Source organism: Gobio gobio (assembly GCF_949357685.1).
Source record: "Gobio gobio genome assembly, chromosome: 20".
Classification (NCBI taxonomy): domain Eukaryota; kingdom Metazoa; phylum Chordata; class Actinopteri; order Cypriniformes; family Gobionidae; genus Gobio; species Gobio gobio.
The window spans coordinates 6,692,216-6,712,349 of record NC_137113.1 but is presented as its reverse complement, the minus strand read 5'-3'; the positions used below and the strand labels follow the sequence as shown (position 1 = coordinate 6,712,349).

At 37.0% G+C, this 20,134-nt stretch overlaps 1 protein-coding gene across 2 annotated transcripts in view; it reads left to right on the top strand.

The window, feature by feature from the left end:
- Window positions 1–20,134, top strand: part of adam12a (ADAM metallopeptidase domain 12a) — a 173,656-nt gene that overhangs the window by 109,244 nt on the left and 44,278 nt on the right. For both annotated transcript variants that reach the window (XM_079846048.1, XM_079846049.1), the window contains 5 exons: window positions 2,802–2,867; window positions 4,448–4,519; window positions 5,098–5,267; window positions 5,521–5,605; window positions 17,992–18,140. In XM_079846048.1, the coding sequence (XP_079702174.1) occupies window positions 2,802–2,867; window positions 4,448–4,519; window positions 5,098–5,267; window positions 5,521–5,605; window positions 17,992–18,140 (542 nt within the window). The remainder of the gene's footprint in view (window positions 1–2,801; window positions 2,868–4,447; window positions 4,520–5,097; window positions 5,268–5,520; window positions 5,606–17,991; window positions 18,141–20,134) is intronic.

Sequence of the window (20,134 nt, the reverse complement as noted above, 5' to 3'; positions counted from 1 at the left end):
ATTTATAAAAGATGAATCACTGTCTGGCCATCTGGAATTTTGGTATGGAGATAAAAGTTATGATTATATATTTTGGAGTATTACACCACATTGTGTGTGTATATTTGCACCGTTTGTTGTTTATCTTGTGGTATGAGAGAGCGTTTGGACCCGGAAGTGCTGCGTGACGTCAGACTTAACAACCGGATAGCACCTCCAATTACCCCACGCAGACACACACTGAAAATGTCCGAAACTGTTCAGCCTTTTATGTTCAAACCGGAGTCAGACAATGATGGAGAGACTCAAGAAGTGACAGCATGTAGAATGAGACAGGACGTTTCTGAATGGTTCGCTGATTAATTTATGTAGCTGATGGAGTTAACTCATTGATTAGCATATTCTGTCATGATAATCTAAAAATCGCTCGTGTGGGAACTGTTGTAAGATGCACAGAGTCTGAATATCTGCTGCATGAAGAGAGAACAGGTATAGTTTAGATTAATTACGGTTATAACTTATTGCATTTGTGTTCATACTGTATTGCAGTAAAGGTGAAAAGACGGATGCGCCAGCTTGAGCAGATTCCCAAATGTGCTCGACTACAACAACTCTTCCTCTTCTCAACAGGGCCTTTGTTACGTGTTCCTGGGGGCGGGGTTTATGTAAATTTTAGGGTTAATACCCTAAAATTTTAGGGCCTGTGAATAAGCTTGTTCTAGTCCCTACCAGCCGTTTGTTCTAGTGCTTAAAAAGAGACGTTTTTAAAAGAAAATTTCTCCCTTTGCTTTGAACTTTGAGCGTCGTAACTTTGCAGATGTTGTTTATACTCAAACCAACGCTATCTCACGACCAATTCGTGCGTATTTTACGAGGTGGCTAATTTGTAATGCTGCGTTCACACCAAACACGAATAGAGCGTCAAAATCGTGTCTACCGCGTCTAGTTTGACGCGTGAACATTTTGAATCCATTCGCGCATCCACAGTGAATTGGACGCGCGTATAAATTGAGCGCTTGAAGCGAAATAAATGCGCGTTCAAGGCGCTCAAGGAGAAATGTCAAACAACACCTATCGGCCTCTTTTCATTTTCATTAAAAATATATATTAAACATCAATAGTCACACAAATGTGGTCCTGGCAAAGCACTACCTACATTATCTTCACTGCATGTATATTTAAATATCCTTAAAAAGTAAAATTATGAAACTTATCTTTGCCCTCAGTCAAAATGATTTGGCAGACAACAAATTATAGATTCATGACACCAAAGATCGCCCGTTAGATCCACACAAGACGAACCACTACAGGACATCAGAGCCAGCGGCAAACGTCAGAAGAACTGGCCGAGGAAAGGCTGCTCTCGCCGGGGTTAATGAGCGCTGAGCGCCCGGTGATCGCCTGGATCTCACAACTCCAAAAACGCAAGATTATTTTTTTTAAATAGGTGCTCTCTTTATAAATAAACCACATATTTGAGCTTTAAACAACTACATTCTCACCTGAAAAAGTCTTAAAACTACATTTTGTGACACAATAGTAGTATTTTTAAATTATGCAGCGTTTCTCATCACGTCACTTTACCACGTGACAGCAGCAAGCAGGCTCCTGATTGGTTAACGCAGCACGAATTGACGGCAAAGTTCAGATTTTTCAACTCGGACGTCAGACGCTCAATTTGCTTACAATTTGCGTCATTTGCGCGGCCTGGACGTGCGAATGAGGCGGAATCATGTCCATCGCGCCGCACGAAACATGCCTTTCCATTAACTTAACATTGAAATCACTTGCTCCTGACGCTTTATTCACGTTTGGTGTGAGCGCAGCATTAGACCTCACTCTAGGTACGAATTTGTTCGTTTTGTCTAAACCCCAGTGACGGGTAGGTTTAGGGGCGGGGTTTGAGGTAGGTAATTCGTACGAATTCATACGAATTTGACAACTCGTCAAATACGTACGATTTAGCCACATCGTAAAATATGTACGAATTGCCGTGAGATTGGGTTGGCTCAAACAGCAAAATTACACTCTAACTAAAGTCAAAAAAGTTAATTCATAATCAACCACCCCTAAATGAAATTAAATAAAAAATAAAAATAAAAAAATAAATAAAAAAATAAATATATATATATATATATATATATATATATATATATATATATATATATATATATATATATATATATATATATATATATATATATATATATATATATATATATATATATATATATATATATATATATATATATATATATATATATATTAATCTATTAAATATTTATTATTTTTGTTTAATTAATTTAAGTTAATTAATTTTGTTTATTTACATTTGTATAATATTTACTTCCACTGTATCATTCCCATACACATACATTTGTGTTACTTCATAGTGTTAGTGACTTTAATGTTATTCTAAATGAGTGGGTGAGAACTGCTTGAAAAACTCTGCGTTTGAAAAGAGACGCTTATAATATCTATAAAAGACAAGTGGGTCTTTCACACGAGTAAATGAGATCGCCAGGCAATCCGAAGGCTGTTAAAGTGAACGGTCTCCCGGAACATCAGGTTCCATCAGATGTCGTTTGAGGGCAATGCTGAACCCAGAAGAGGATGTTCAATCACACACTGATCTGTTAATAGAGGGCACATTTGGAAGAGAGGTGAATACGTCACCTTTGGGCCTCAAAGGCCATGTCGACTCTTAGCAAAATGGGCCTTGGGAGATTTTATAAAAGGTTCTTGAGTGAAACCTCTATTAACTGTGTCCTTCAGAGGAAGAGGGTGAAGCTTAATCATGTTCTGTCTTTCTTTCCCTGCAGCATAAAAGAGACGCCCAGAGCAGCACCAAGCATGTGGAGTTGATCATCGTCGCAGACAACCGCGAGGTAATGAAGAGATGCTTTTGACCTCACACACATCTGCGACCTTCAATCATCTAAACCAGCGCTTCTAAACCAGTTGGTCGAGACCCAAAAAGGAAATGCATTTCTGTTCTAAGTGGGTCACAGACATCAATGATGCTCAGTGCAAATGATAGCTAATCCATGTATTAAAACAAGCAGCTTGGCTCAAATTCATTAGTTAACCGGTAGAAGCTAGTTGAATTATGCAGATGTCAACAGGTTGTGACATGCCCTCGTCCTCAAAAACCAGAACAAAACTACATGCGTTTAAAACAAAATGTGATCCAGACTACATGAAATACTGATTCACGTGCAACAACGATCTACGTGGCGTTTTATACGCTGAATTATTGGCTGCCAAGAGCATGAAACCAGCAATTTACAAGAAACCAAACACTCAAAATGGAATTCATGGTAAAATTCATAAATCTCAAAGAATATGATAATTTAAATAACATTGCACTATAAAAAAATTGTGGTATTGTGTTTGGGACACCACTTGTTTGAAATGTTTTTTAGTATTGTAGGTTTTGTTAATATTTTAAATGAGCTTTTTATATTTTTGTATCTTTAATTTATTTAAATATACAAAATATTATATATAATATCATTATATATAAATCTAAGTTATATTAATATATGAATCATAATTAATATTATATAAAAATATAATCATTTTTAATGTGATTTTGTAGTTGTTGTTTTTTTTACAAATAATTCCAAACATTTCAAACTTAAACGTATTTCAGTAAGTTGGAAAGGCAACATGTCTGCTTAAATTTTCATCTAATCATCTAATGTTTCTTTTATTTTATGTCCGCTTTATTTCTATTAACATAAATGTTTTAATAGTTATATTTTTAGTGTTCAGGACACTGTCCTGAAGCATAACCAGCTGAACTACATCAGTGTATCTCCATACATCCTGACCTCTATGTAAATGCAAGGTCATGACCCCTTTGAGTTTAGGGAGTCGGGGAGGCGAGAGGTCAAAGGTTAAAGCAGATTAGATTGTTTGTTTGCACAGGAAGGGAGAACGCCCAGCTGTGATTGCTTGACCTCTTTACAGTTTGCCCGTTAAACAGTGATTTTAATGTGCTTTGCCAAAATAACTTCTTTCTGTCTTTGAGGGGGCTTTCAAATATCCTGTCCTGTGATATTTTAAGGAAAAGAGCAAAACCTGATCATTCTGTTTGTTGAAGGATCTTTATTTTCTCCAGATGTACCTGTTGAAACCAGGAAGAAAGTTAGAAATGGTGCATTGCGGATTTGACAGCAATCAAAGCTTCCATCCTGCGATTATTTTCACTCAACTTGCAACACCCAAAGGCAGCAATCATGGGTGACACATCTCCAATCTGTGCTTTTATTTTGTAAGGCCATTTTTACCCCCTCCAACTGACATTCTGGACATCAAGCAATTCTGGTCATGTTTGGCTCAACATATGTGTGCCGCTGCCCGTGGAAAATGGATTACCTCATGTGACGTTTACCGCAGTCGGCCAATGAATGACACATTTGGCTGCGGTTTAAAGACTTTCTTGTTTTCCTTTGCATTTCAGTATCAGAAACAGGGGAAAGATGTGGAGAAAGTAAAACAGAGGCTTGCTGAAATAGCCAACTATGTGGACAAGGTAAACTCGGAAAATGAATTAATTAATTAATAATTAATACCACCACATAAGAGATCATTTTCTCACACACACACACAGACACACAGAGATATATAGTGTGTGTGTGTGTGTGTGTGTGCGTGTGTGTGTGTGTGTGTGTGTGTGTGTGTGTGTGTGTGTGTATATAAACCAAAGAAACTTATTTTTGTGAAAAGTTTTGCTATATTTATGTAAATAAATGGTACTGGATTTGATATTTTTTGCATTATATATATTTTTTTAAACTCTAAAATCAAAGTATAGGATAATTTTAGTAGGAAAACGCTTATATTAACTTAAAATGTAAATGTTACATTTAAATCTAGTCATTCTGGTTTGCATTCAAGCCAATTTTTAACACTATATCTTACATATATATATATATATATATATATATATACCAGATGTGATGAAATATAGCAGCAAGAAAATTATACAAATTTTCATATTTGTGCAACTTGTGTATCTAAAGTCAGATTTTGTTGGGTTTTCGTCCCTTGAAACATCTTTGCTGTTCTGCTTTGACCTGAGCAGCTAATGTCAGCGCTGCCATGTTTCAGTTTTACAGATCGCTGAATATCCGAGTGGCTCTGGTGGGGCTGGAGGTGTGGAGCGACGAAGACAAATGCTCCATCACACAGGATCCGTTCACATCGCTCCACGAGTTCCTGGACTGGAGAAAACTCAAGCTGCTCCCACAGAGACCCCATGATAACGCTCAGCTGATCAGGTGACTGCTGAGGGCCGGCAGGTGGAAAACACACCATGCGGTTTACCACAGGAACCAATGCACTTTTGCTTCCAGGAAAATCCCATTTTGAATGGTTTCGCCATTTCTTATTTTGATACGTTGAAAACGCACAAGGTTTCATCCACATATTTGTATTTAAAACACTTAAATTCTACTGAAAATATACCCAGGCTGATGTATGACGCTGTAGATTAACATCTGTGTCACACGACTTCCTGTTTTCCCTCGTCAGTGGGGTTTACTTCCAGGGAACCACCATCGGAATGGCTCCCATTATGAGCATGTGCACTGCGGAACAGTCAGGGGGCATCGTCATGGTGAGTGACATCTGTCAATCATTAACAATGAATGATCATATGGATAATATAGATGAGGTTCATCTATATTTTTGAGCATTTAAAAAGTTAATAATTTATTTAATAGCAGTCTGCTTCATTGATTTTGTTGGGGCTTTTTTACAGTATATGAACTGTTTTGCTTATTTTTGACTTGTTTTTGTTAAATTTTTGCTTTAAATACTTACTTTATCTGGAACTGAAGTTTGCACACAAAGCGTCATAATCACACATCTTTCATAATCAATGACATTTTTTTTTTTTTTTTTTTTTTTTTAATCCAGCCTTGAAAAGACCATTTGTGAAGAAGACCGGCACAAAATTATTGGTACAAACTAGCAATTTTCTTCAGTACATTTCTTTTGAAAAAGACATTTAACCACAATGTCCTCAATTACTCAGATAGTGGGAGTCTATGGAGACTCTTATGTGTACTGGTACATCCCAAAACACTTGTAATGCCTCTTTGGCGCAGACATTGTACTACTCCAGCTGCTACAGTGAGGATACAGAAATGGTGGACTCCCATGCATTGATTTATGGGAATTATGAGTGAATTTTGCATAATAGGCCTTATTTTTAAGTATTTTAGCTTGGTTGTCTTCCTGGTCAAAAGTGACCAGACACCTAAAAATTTAACTTCCTCCACCCCAGTAAAACCAGTGCAATTTATTTTTCTTCAATTATATTTTTTCTTTTTAATGCTGTATTTTGAGATGATTTGATGGTATTTTTTTAATATTTATGCAATAATTATGATCTATTTTTTCCATTGAAAATTATACCAATTTTTTTTATTATTATTATTATTGCAGTATTTCAGGTTAAAATAGAGACTAGGCCTTCAAAATATTTTTTTTTAAGGCAGATTAGCGCCCTCTTTTGGAATTATTTAAGAAATCATGCAACCATGGGTGTAATCTCTTGAGGTCTCTATGGAGAGGCTTGAGAATTCCCTAGTTCTGTTTTGAACACATTTAATGATTTTTTTTCTGTTGTTGATGGATTTGAATATATATTTAAAAAAATCTCAAAGACTATTTATCATAAAGTTTTAGATATATTTTTTTTGTTAGAAATATAGATTTTTTTTTCTTTGAATTTGTGTTTTTGCAGATTTCCCATTAATTTCTTTATGGTGGTCATTTTTGACCGAAGAGCACAAGTGGGAGTATTTTTTTTATGACCACTTAGCATGCTCAAATCATGCCCATTTTTTGTGTTTACATACCTAATGCTAGAAAAGTCACCAAGTTTCATATCATTCTGATGAAGCTGTGATTTTAAAAAATTCAAAATGTGGTTCATAGGTTCAGTTTTTCATAAGTGTGTGTGTGTGTGTGTGTGTGTGTGTGTGTGTGTGTGTGTGTGTGTGTGTGTGTGTGTGTGTGTGTGTGTGTGTGTGTGTGTGTGTGTGTGTGTGTGTGTGTGTGTGTGTGTGTGTGTGTGTGTGTGTGTGTGTGTGTGAGTGTGAGTGGATGTGTCAGTATCACACTCTTGATGTTTTAGAGGGTCACCCCTTTACTGCTTTGTACTTTTTTTCAGCATCGTGGCTGATTTGTAGATTGTACACACAAATATTCAGTGAATTTTTGTGTTTTTGCCGATTTCCCATTCATTTCCTATGGTCGGTCATTTATGACCAAAGACAATGAACGCTACTTTTTTTTTAATGACCAATTAGCATGCTCGAATCATGACCCCAATTTCTTTGTGTGTTTACATACCTAATGCTAGAAAAGTCACCAAGTTTCATATCATTCCGATGAAGCAGTGATTTTTAACATTTCAAAACAGAAAATTTTCCAGTCAGAAATTACCAAAGAGCACCAGAGGGTTAAACATTAAAATAAGTGTAATATACATAAAATATATGTATATAATAGGGATGGAAACGATTACCGGTTTCACGATAAACCACAATTAAATGTACTGACGGTTAGTAATATTGTTTAAAATTGAATTATCATTAAAACCATTAAAACCGTGTTTGATTATCACGATTTTGAAAACTTACGGTAATCCTGTCCAGCCAGCATCAGTCTGGCGCAGGCGCACCACGTAACGTTGTTTTTTGAATGAGAAGAAATGGCGGAAGGCAGTGACAGGGCCGGGAGATTTTTCAGCCTTCTAAAAGGACCAAATCTGAGGTGTGGTCATATTTTGGCTTTTAGAAAAGTCCTGAGGGAAACTTTATCGTGTATGGTCACCCTGTCTGCAGAACATGCAAAAATAAAGTCACTGCAATAGGGGGAAACACTGCAGAGTCGTTTTCATGACCACCCCCTGTTGTAAAGTGAACGAAGGCAAGTGGACTTTGACCTCAATATCAAAACTACGTCTGGTAAATAATTGGACACAAAGTTTTGAGTTTAAATATTTTATCTCACTTACTGAAATTAACGCAAAGCTTCCACAAAGAAAAGTTCGCAGCAAGTGGCTTTGAGCCAAAGATGAACAAATAGGTTCAAATAAGATTATTAAGGGTGGCATTTAAGGGATATAATGTATATTCGTTGTACACTTATTACATAGATATTCTTTACGACATAAATAATTACGGGGAAATATTGAATTTAGATGAATGTTTTAAATCTTACCTGTTTGTAAATCCATTTTGTACAGCGTACAAAACAATCTTCCAGACAAGATGATAACAAGAATTTATAGTATTAATTTGTCTGGCTATCACCAGACCAAGCTCAATTTAAGATTGAACATTGGTCTGGGGAGTCTGCTCTGTATTTTCTACTGCACAAGAGGCGAGCATTATTCCAATGACTCTGTACGCAATCGATTAATCCAATCAGACCACAAGAGGTGTGATAAACAAGCATAATTCAACTGACTCTGTATGTAATTGGATAGTCCTTCAACCAATCAGACCACAAGAGGTGTGATCAACGGGCAACGACCCATCGCTTCTCTATCCGTCATCGTGTTAAACCCCCCAATAGTGCGCCAGGTGGATAAGCCAGTCTGTGATTGGTTCCCGCAAAATTCTAACAGAAGAAGCAGAAATGAATGTACGGGTTTCCAGACTGAGTTGCCGGGCAAAATCAAATCGCCGGCAGATCAGGCTGGGTTCTAAGTATTAATAGTAAAGTCTTCTGATTTCATTTTCAATACAATCAAAAACAGAGACGCAAGACGCGACGACGGTCATTCTAAGGAAGGACATCCCACAGAATTGAATCTTGCTTGCATTGAGCTGCTTGTTTTATTTGTTTAGTTGATTTTCAAATATAAAACTTGTTGAAATGTTTTCAGTGTGTGCATCTGTTCTTTTTGAACACTTTCATCTCATTTGAACAAAACCGTGATAATATTGAAAATCGTGATAATTTGGGTCACTGTAATCGTGATATGAATTTTTCTTACCGTTCCATCCCTAGAATATAATAACACTTATTTTTCAAATATATTTTATTTAAAAATATATATATATATATATATATTTATTTTTTATTTTTATTTATATATATATATATATATATATATATATATATATTTATTTATTTATTTATTTATTTATTTATTTATTTATTTATTTATTTATTTATTTATTTATTTATTTATTTATTTATTTATTTATTTATTTATTTATTTATTTATTTATTTATTTATTATTATTTTTTGAAAAATAAAATAATTGTTACATTACTTTATACTTAAATATATTATATTTTACATAAATATGTTTTATATATTTTTAAAAATATATATAACATTTTTATATAATTATATGTTAATTTTGTCACATCATATCTCTGTTATATGTGTTTTAATCACATTTCAAGCATCAGGTAGTTCTCTAATCCCGAGGTTACCCGAGGTTGCTCTGGTCTCTAACATCTAGATGATCCTCTCCTTCTTTACTGTGCCAGATGAGGACACTAACTCACTCAGTACGGCCGTCTAGAGACGCTTCCACATGAATCAAACCAACGCATTGATCACAGCACACGACGATAACATTCTACTGAGACACAAAATCAAAGCGGCTCTCTGAGATACAGACGGAAAGCGCTGCATGTGTTCTTGCTCAGCAAATCATTTAAAGTTACAGTCGTTGACTTTTTATAGCTGGCTACCTGACTAATAACACCTCCAGTTTAATAGCACAAACATTCAAAGGAAAACTAATCGCTTTCGTTCTGCTTGCATAGAGTGTGTTTCTGGCCTTAAGGTTGGAGTAAATTGGACCATCTCAGTATTTGTGCTTCGATTGAGGATCCCATTATGTGGAGCTTCTCCAGTATGGATCATGTGTCGCATGCAGTTTCTCCCAAAGCATTTTATCTTTGTCAGAAAAAACAACAAAAGACATGCATGTTTTCTTCATTGACTCATTCATCGGATGTATTTTATTCCCTCTTGCAGACTGGTTGCTATTGTTTTTGCTGTTTGATTTAGTGGAGTTGCCACCATAAAAGCCACAATATTTCACAGAAGCATGTCACGATCTCATGACATATTGTGTTCGGTGAGGTTTTGTCCTCATTTGACCAGTTCTCACTAAACATCATGAGTGACAATAAGACTTAAGCGTCCAGAAAATCCAGTCGATGGTAAATGAGATACACCGATTATAGATGATTGTGTTCAGCTCAGAATTCTCTAGTCACGCATCCATTGGAAATAAAATTCACAAATAATATAAAAAAAGAGCAATAATGCTAAATGGAGTGCAAATGGAAACTTTTTACGCAAGTGTCCTGCTTCTCTTATCTTTCTGCTGCAAAAAACACCCTAGTAATCTTAAATTTGTCTCCTCTAGAGTGAGAAAATTGTAACTTTTGCCATGGTGCATTCGGATATTAACATCCTTTAACCAATGAGGCTTTTGCAAATCCAATTTGCTGTATTCCCACTTGGTTTAAAACTGATCTGGTTCTTTTCATATGCTCTAAATGGTCTTTACACACTCCTGTCCTTCAAACGCTTCATCAGAGTTCATCTATAATCTGGTGCAGCATTGCATCATTCATATTTAAATGAAGTCATTGTCATACGTTTCTTGACAAACATGCCTCCTTTCTATGCAAATAAAGCTCATTATAGAATGTGCATGATTCATGAGCATCAGCATTTTTGCCTGATATAGTTATTCAATTCCTGGAAAGCTGGCTGGAAGAAAATTTTTGTGTACAGTTTCATGGGATCATACCAGTAGTAATTGTAGCCAGCTAAAGTTTTTATGTTTTTTAAATAAGCCGCTTTTGCTCACCAAGGCTGCATTTATATGATCAAATATACAGTAAAAACAGTAATATTGTGAAAAACAATCATAAAAAAAGGTTCTATATGGCACCAATTTTGGTGCTTTAGTGGTTCTTCAGCGGTTCTTCAGATGTGCTATATAGCACCTTAGTCAAAGAACCGCTGAAGAACCACTGAAGCACCAAAATTGGTGCTATATAGCACTAAAAAAGGTTCCCCTATGATTATGAGCCAAGATCCATTTTTGGTGCCATATAGAACCTGTTTTTTTAAGAGTGTATTATTACAATTTAAAACAACAGTTTTCTCTTTGAATATATTGTAAAATGTAATTTATTCCTGTGATCAAAGCTGAATTTTCAGCATCATTACTCCAGTCTTCAGTGTCACATGACCCTTCAGAAATCATTCTAAGATTCGGATTTGCTGCTCAAGAAACATTTCATTATCAGGGTTAAAAACAGTTGTGATGCATCATATTTTTGGGGAAATCTCGAATAGAAAGTTTATAATTTATTTGAAATGGAAATCATCATGTGTTTACTGGTACTTTTGATTGATTTAATGCACTCTTGATGAAATAAAAGTCATTTTTTATTCACGATTAATCACACTCTTATCGTAAAATTAAGCATACGCCATTTATCTCATTAAACCCATTAATTTTGTCATCATTTGCTATATCCAGCAAAGTAACCAATCAGAAAACTATTTTCTGCAGCTTCAAGGATCATTGGAGACTCCAAATATCCAAATTGTCCAAAGGACACCAAATAACCAAATATAAGGAGTCCAAATAAATATATTATATAATAAATGTGTACACACCTAAGCACCCATGAAAAAAAAAACATTACAGAAAAAACGTTACAGAATTCAGTGTTTAGTGTGTGTCCAGAGCAACAACAACGAGATTGTTTTCATTTTAGACGAGTCAAGCTGCGATACCGAACAGGACCATGATGCCAAAAACTCCTAAATCAACCGTTTTGACTGCATAAACCTACGATTACTAATCACAACAACATACTCATGACAAATCAAACATTATTCTTCCTGAGTGTGTGTGGAAACAACGCAAATGTACTGTGTCTGTACATGAATGCAGTGATCAGTGATCGAGAGAGCGCGCACACACACGTTTGTTCGCTGTGCGTCAATATTCCAGACTCTCACGCGCTTACTGTACGACACCAAAACTGCGCTCTTCAGAAACAATCGCAGAATACGACAGAGCTCGTGTTTTGAAGCGAAGCACACACACTGGAATGAATAATTCACTAAAAAACAATGCGAGTCTCTGTTCTCTCTGATATGTCTGATGCGATCAGCCTGGCCTTCTTTACATTAGCGCTGTTTTGGACTGTTTGAATGAATTCGATTACTGGATCGCTGAAAATTTCCCAGAGTTTAACGGCTTTAAATCGTCTGATCACAAACAGAGAAGCAGAATCGGGTTGAAGAGTTAGAATTCCTCGTCCCAGGGTTACAGGTGCTGTAGATGCTCAGTGTGATTGTGATAAACTTACGACTCTTTTGTTAATGTGAAATTATGTTAATGACACAGCTTTGCGTACTTCTGTAATTTATTTGCATTAATTGCATTAAATTATTTTAACGCGTTAAGGAAATCAAATTAATCGCATGTGTTAATGCATTAACGGTGACAGCCCTAAATAAAAGTATTATTTGTTGACCCCAAACTTTTTAAAAAATCATTTGGTTCCAGTATTTTTTTTTAAATCATAAGCTCTGAAAGAGCATCTTCTGGGCATTAAAGGGTTAGTTCACCCAAAAATTAAAATTCTGTCATTAATTACTTACCCTCATGTCGTTGGACACCCGTAAGACCTCCTTTCATCTTCGGAACACAAATGAAGATATTTTAGTTGAAATCCGATGGCTCAGAAAGGCCTCCATTGGCACAATGCACTTTACACTCTCAAAACCCTTAAAAGGTACTAAAGACGTCGTTACAAAGTCCATCTCACTACAGTGGTCCTACAATAACTTTATGAATCGACGAGAATAGTTTTTGTGAGCAAAAAAAACCTAAATAATAACGACTTATATAGTGATGACCGATTTCAAAACACTGCATCATGAAGCTTCGAAGCGTTATGAATCAGTGAGTCGAATATCGGATTGATATCATTTGTGATTCGGATAGTGTGTCAAACCGCCAAACTGCTGAAATCATGCGACTTTGGCGATCCAAACCGCTGAATCGACAGGGTTTTGAAATCGGTCATCACTATATAAGTCGTCATATAGGGTTTTTTTGTGCATTAAAACTATTTTCGTTGCTTCATAAAGTTATTGTATAACCACTGTAGTGAGATGGACTTTGTAACGATATCTTTAGTACCTTTTATGGGTCCTGAGAGTGAACTGTGCATTGTGCCAATGGAGGCCTTTCTGAGCCATCGGATTTCAACTAAAATATCTTCATTTGTGTTCTGAAGATGAACGGAGGTCTTACGAGTGTCGAACGACATGAGGGGAAGTAATTAATGACAGAATTTTCATTTTTGGGTGAACTAACCCTTTAAAGGTCCCATGACATGAAAATGTAACTTTATGAGGCTTTTTTACATTAATATGAGTTCCCAGACACGCCCCTTCAATCAGAGCATTCAAGCCAGAGGGCTAAAATCAGGATAGAAAAATGCCTTTTATTTCTAAATTATGACATTTTAGGATGTAAAAATCATACTAACAATATAAGTACACCTCAGGAAACATTATAAAAATAATAAAAAAATCCACGTCATGGGACCTTTAAAACTTTCCTCTGCTCACACACAAACCACTACCTGACATGAATAGTCACTCAGGCACTCAGAACTGAACTTAAGCTGGCGATTTTCCTTCATTTTTAATTTCATTTTCACGTGTTTGGCAGACGCGTCCTTACCAAAGCGACTTACAGGACCGACTGTAACCGTGTCTGTCCTGCCTCATCAGCACACACCCTTCCCCAAACAAAGCCTGCAGAACGGTTTGGTTGTGTTCTGGCAGCGCTCGAGCAATTACAGCAGCGCACGGATCTTGAGTTATGCTGCTTTGACGGATTTGTGGAAAAGTAATTATAAAGGCCGTTAGTGTCTGCTCATTACTGATCTCATGTGAAACCGCTTTCTGAGAGAAAAACAAACGTGCGGAAGGAGAGATGTGGGGATAAATCTAATCTGGGGAGGGAAGGTGGAACAGAACGGATAACACCTCTCGGCTCTCTGGGGTCACAGAGGAAGAAATTGCTCTTGTTTGTTTTAAATTGAAATTGATTGCTTATTTTGAAATCACCAAGCTGCTTTCAAGCATTTATTTGGATTGTGCTTGCCTGACACTTTCTTTATGAATGCTTGTTTCCTCTATGGAATAAAAAAAAAAATTACTTTATCTCACAATTCTTTAAAGACTTTATCTTCTCAGAATTTCGAGATTATGAACTCAGAATTGTGATAAATAAACTCGGGAAAAACTCAGAATTGTGAGATAAAGTCACAATTACTTTTTTTGTATTCCGTGACAGAAAGAGAAAAACTGAATTTTAAGATGTAAACTGAGAATTCAGAAAAAATTCTCAGTGTTGGAGGTAAAGTAATCGGATTACTTTTTCTAGTAACTAGTAAAGTAACGAATTACTTTTACGTTTACAGCAAAATATCAGTGTAACAGGGTTTGTTGTTATGGGAGGAAGGAGGCAGGAACCAGCGAACGTTTAAAAGACTTTAATAAATAAATAAACTAGTGTTGGGCCGTTATCTGCGTTAACGTGCCGCGTTAACGTGAGACACTTATCGGGCGATAAAAAAAATATCGCCGTTAACCTATTCTCAAAGTTGGGTTGGGAGCTGGGTCTATACTATGCAAGCTATGATGACTTTCACCTTGATAGTTTAGCGCGGATGTATACCTAGCCGAATTGCACTGTAGGGGGCGAGAGAACGAGTCTTCGAACCTGTGTGTATGCCTACTAGTGTTGTCAAAAATATCCATATTGTATCGATACTGAAATATCTGAAACGATACGATACTCATTTTCTACAGTATCGATATATCAGCTGCACTCTCCTCTCCGACCGACAGCGAGTTGACACGCACCCGCCTCCTCTCATTCAGTCCAGTTTACCCTCTGAACATGGCGAACGGGTGTTTTGCTGGATTTTGCTCTTGACAGCGTGTTAGTAGTGGTGTGATCGGTCTGAATTTAGCGCGGGGTTGCACACAACGTTAATTCTACTAATTCCTGCAGATTTCGCGCTCGCATCTGAAGCGCACACACACATATCGTAATAAAGCCGCCTCTGACATACAAGTGCAAAAATGAGCTCCTTTTCCAGCTTATTAATGGTCAAATACACTCATAAAATGTCTCAATGCCCATCTTGGTGAGAAATAACGTAAACACAGTCGTAACCAGCTCACAGGAACAGTGTTTGGGATCCACGTGTGAGTCAGGTCTTAAAGGGACAGAAGTTATTTATTATTCAAACTACAAAAAGACAAACGATCACTTACGAGCACACATATTCTGACTGCCTTCGGCAGAATTCAAATGAGCCATTTTAATCTAGATTAATTCCAAGATTACAGTGAGATTAATCTAGATTAAAAAAATTAATCTATGCCCACCACTAAAATAAACACAAAATGAAAGTAAAACGCAGGCAGCCCGTCACGGACGGCTGCCGCGCACACGCATAATAAAACGTAAGCATAACATAAAATCCAGGCCTGGTCCTCTCTCGTCCTTCACTGTCGTCGCTCCTCCTTTTATGTGTCCGAGCTCCTCCGTGAGACACAAGGCCGTTCTCACGGTTCCTCTGCCTCGCTGCTTGCCACAATCTGACTTACTTTTTCAAATATGTAACACAAGTTACTTGGTTTTCCCATTTATTGACTGACAACTCTCCTGTCCCCATGTTGAGATAAATTGTGTGTGTGGCGGAAACATGATGCTTATTATAGTTCTAGACTAAATGTGAGCATTTACTCATCTCACCTGCACAAAAACAGATTCAGTATTCCTCAAAACGAATAAAAACAGTGAAATGCAAACTCTGATATTATGCAAACCTGCAATAATTAAATGTTAAAGCTGCAGTCCATACATTTTTGTGCTCTAGCGGTCAATAAACAGAACTGCATGCGGCTTGCAGAAGAACATTGCAGCCGGAACTACTTCTCTCTGTTTATGTCTATGGTGAGTCACGCAGGGACTGTGCTCCTCCTCAGCGATTCCTACCAGTCTGGCCTGAAATAGTCCCAATATAAACACTTACTATAAGTGTACCATAATGATTCAGGGTAAGACAAAAACACGGTTTGGAAAAATGGATTCATGTTGTACATTGTCATTATATAATTGTTGTCAATCTTTAACACAAAAAAAGTTACGAACAGCAGCTTTAAATAATGCAAATCTACTTTATAGTTTATACTTTATACTTTATATCTACTCAAAACTAGGCCCTAGCCCGGCCCTGGCCCGAGACGCTGAGGCCCTAGCCCGGCCCGTGTCCGACAGCTCATCAAAATTATCAGCCCGAGTCTGTCTGGAGCCTGTGTTTTTTTTATCCTCCCTATTACACATTAGTTGCAGCCATTAAAATAGTTCAGTTTTGTTTTTAATGTCAAAGTAGTTATGTTTCGTTTTGTTTCTTTATTAAGTTAATTTAGAAAAATGTTTGAAGCATTTTGTTGATTGTTAAATTAAAGTTTTTGTTATTTAAAGTGATGACCAAGCGGCCAGCGGCCGACAGTGAGTTAACCCAACGCTTTAGCCTCTGAAATCAACACTTGACTTGTCTTGCTTATAAAATCCATATAAAACACTTAAAGCATCGTTTAAAAGTTTAGCCTACTATCACCACCATCACAGTAAAAAGGCATTTTTGACAAGATGAGGCAGGCAGGCGCAAACGAAACGGGCTACACAATCTAAACAAATGAAAAAAAAACAAAAAACATGCTGGTTGTCTTACCTACCTCTCCGCGAAATTAATATAAATCCGATCTTCAATTCCCGTGCTATATGCACATTTAATGGAGTTCATGTCAGCGAAAGCAACCGATATGAGCATTTTATTCATCAGCTCATTTCAACATCAAAGACCGCATTATGAGAACGAGCGACCTAAACACTGGTAAGAGCCTTTACTGTAGTCTCATTAGTTTTAATGAAGATTGTTGTGTTTAAGACTTAGCTTATTTTTAGTTTAACTTGTGGCAGTTTGCGTGTTGGCTTGCTTTACTCATTTGCGGCGATGCGTGTTGCATAGCGCCGTCCTCTAAACACTGTGATAGTTGCGGACTCGCGATATCATGGTCTCATGTTGTTTCCACCAGCGCAGCATATCTCATTGTTTCTTTTAATTATTGAATGTCTAAAATATAAAATGAAGGAGAAGCCTAAAAAGGCCCGAAGCCCGGCCCGCGTTGAGGTATGACGGGAAAATTGGCCCGAAGCCCGGCCCTAGGGGCGTAAAAAAGTCGGGGCGCGTCGGGCTCGGGCAGAAATGCAGGGCTCTACTACTTTATGTATTTAATCTCACTTTATTAACCAATGTCATTGCTGCTGACCTTTGATAATCCAATTCAACCATACTAAGTAAAAAAGTTTTGTTTTGTTTTAAAGACACAGTAAGAGTGTTGAACTTTCTTTTCCTGCATCCTTTTCTTCTGCAATCCAGAATGGCAGCACAACTGAAAGATTTGTTTGAGCTGCGCCCTCTAATGTACACGTGTGAATTTGCATTTCCTTTTACATTTGCACTTTGGTGCATTTACATTAGCTAAAATAGAACTTGTTTTATTTTTTTGTCATAAAAAAGCAAGCCTAGTCCAAGTGAGAAATGATAACACAAAAGTAACGTAACAATACTTTCCATAAAAATGAACTTAATCAGTTACTTTTTTAGGGAGTATGCATATGTATTTCTGCTCTGTGTGGTCACAGAGGAAGAAATTAAGAGACTTAAGAGAAATTAACTTAAGAAACTAACTTAGTTACTTTTTTAGGGAGTAATGCAGTATAGCTTTCCCCAACACTGAAATTGTGAGATGTAAACTGTTTTCTCGCAATTGTGAGAAACATGGTCGCTATTTTTCTTAACTTTCTGGCTCTCTCTGTCCTTTAGGATCACTCTGATAACCCCCTCGGCGCTGCGGTTACTTTGGCCCATGAGCTTGGGCACAACTTTGGCATGAACCATGACACGCCGGAGCGCGGGTGCGGCTGCAGAGCGACCGTGGACCGAGGCGGGTGTATCATGACCCCCTCCACTGGGTGAGAGCAACGAAAAAATTTCATATATAGACTATTTTGGTGTTTGTAAACAGTGATGATGTGATTTGTGGGTGGAGCCTACCTGGTTTAAGAAAAGTATCAGTTCTGTAGCAGCACTCTATAGAGACAGAGCATATTTAGGCCACGCCCACACCAGGAGTGGGGTGGGGGAGACAGTCCAACACTCTCCATTGACTTTGCATTGCGTGAAGCGGCCTCCTTGTCATTTATGACTTTTAACAAAAAACAGAACCATGTCTAAAAGCTGATATGTGACAGGGTGTACAGCAAACAAGCTAATAAACACAGAACTGCGTTTTATAAGCTCTCGACCCCAAAAAACGAGCGTTTAAGGAGACAAAAGTTATTACAGGCAATAAGACGTGAAGCATCAGCAGGTAGAATGGGTACATTTTGGGATCCTGACACTCAGTTTGCCTATGTGTGCAGTAAACATGTTGTCACTGTTAAGTCAAATATCCAAATATCAGTTTTATATATTATATTTCCTGTCACTGATTATGTTCCCCTCTAGCGGGTGTAGTTCTCAGTGTAATATAGCATGTCGCGCTCTGTCTCAATTGCCTGTATCCACTTTTGTGTGCATAAAAACGCTCGTTTTTTGGGTCAACAGCTTATTAAAACTGGGTTTCGGGGTTTTTGGTTCTGGGTTTTTTTAGCTTGTTTGCTGTACACCCTGTCACATATCAGCTTTTAGACATTGTTCTGCTTTTTGTTATAAGTCAAAAATGACAAGAAGGCCGCTTCACGCAATACAAAGTCAATGGAGACTTTTTTTTTGCCGGTGGGCGTGGTCTTCAGGTTATGACGCGTGTTGCTCTGTCTCTATGGAAGCCAGTCCACAGAATCAAAGAATAAAAAATATAAATGCAGATTTTTTTTGCTCAGAATTGTGATATAAACTCGCAAGTTTTGTAACTCATCAGCTGACGCTGTGAGCGTGAATCATTTTCTCATTCCGTTTTACCTAGACCTTCAGCCTCCTTAGCATATGACTACTCTGTTTCTTAGAGGTTTGCTGTCTTTCTGCCTCATTACTCCATAATGAGCTCCATTTGGTCATCTGCACAACAGCAGACTTTAACACCCCACCCGACGGGACAGCACTAGCCTTTAGCCACATGCTTCCAATTGACCCCACGGGTACATGTCTGATTGCTATTTCATAAAAACATCAGAGCTTGTGCAACTTGTTGCTGATTTATTGTCATCTGTTGTGCTGTTAGACGGGACGCCTGGTTTTATGGTCAGATGCTTCCGAGATCTGTGAAGAAACAACTCAAAACACATGAATTAATGCATCCGTACAAAACATGGAGGCAATTTTAGTTCATAATGATTCAATTCCTTAAGGGTTTGGTTAGTTGTGCAGTTATATTAAATGAATTACATTTATATTTAGTGCTGTCTTATCGATTAATCGTGAATAATCACATCTAACATAAACATTTGGTTTATGTAATATATGTATACACACACACAGTATAGTATATGCATATATAATGTATATACAGTATATAAATATAATATATTTAAACATTTATTATAAACAAACGTTTATGTTACATGTGATTAATCGTGATTAAACGAAATGACAGCACTATTATATTACATTACATCATCAACGAATTAGAAAAATCTGGTAAAAAAAATGAAAGACAAAAGAATAAAGCTGCTAAATGAGCTGCAGTAAATAAACTTCATGCATCGATTGTGATTGGTTTTAGGATAAAGTCAAATATCACCCGAATTAAGAAGATTATGTTAAACAAACAAAAAATGTAAAGATAGCACCTAACTTTATTGTTGAACTTCTGGCTTTTTATTGGACAGAAAGAGCAAAGAGTGACAGGTAATTGAGCAGAAAAAGAGGGCAAATGGTGTCAGGAATCAACATGCACAATGATAGACAGGCACTGTCCGTTTCTAATTGGCTAAGATTCAGTGCTGTCAAAGAAACTGGTGTGATTTCT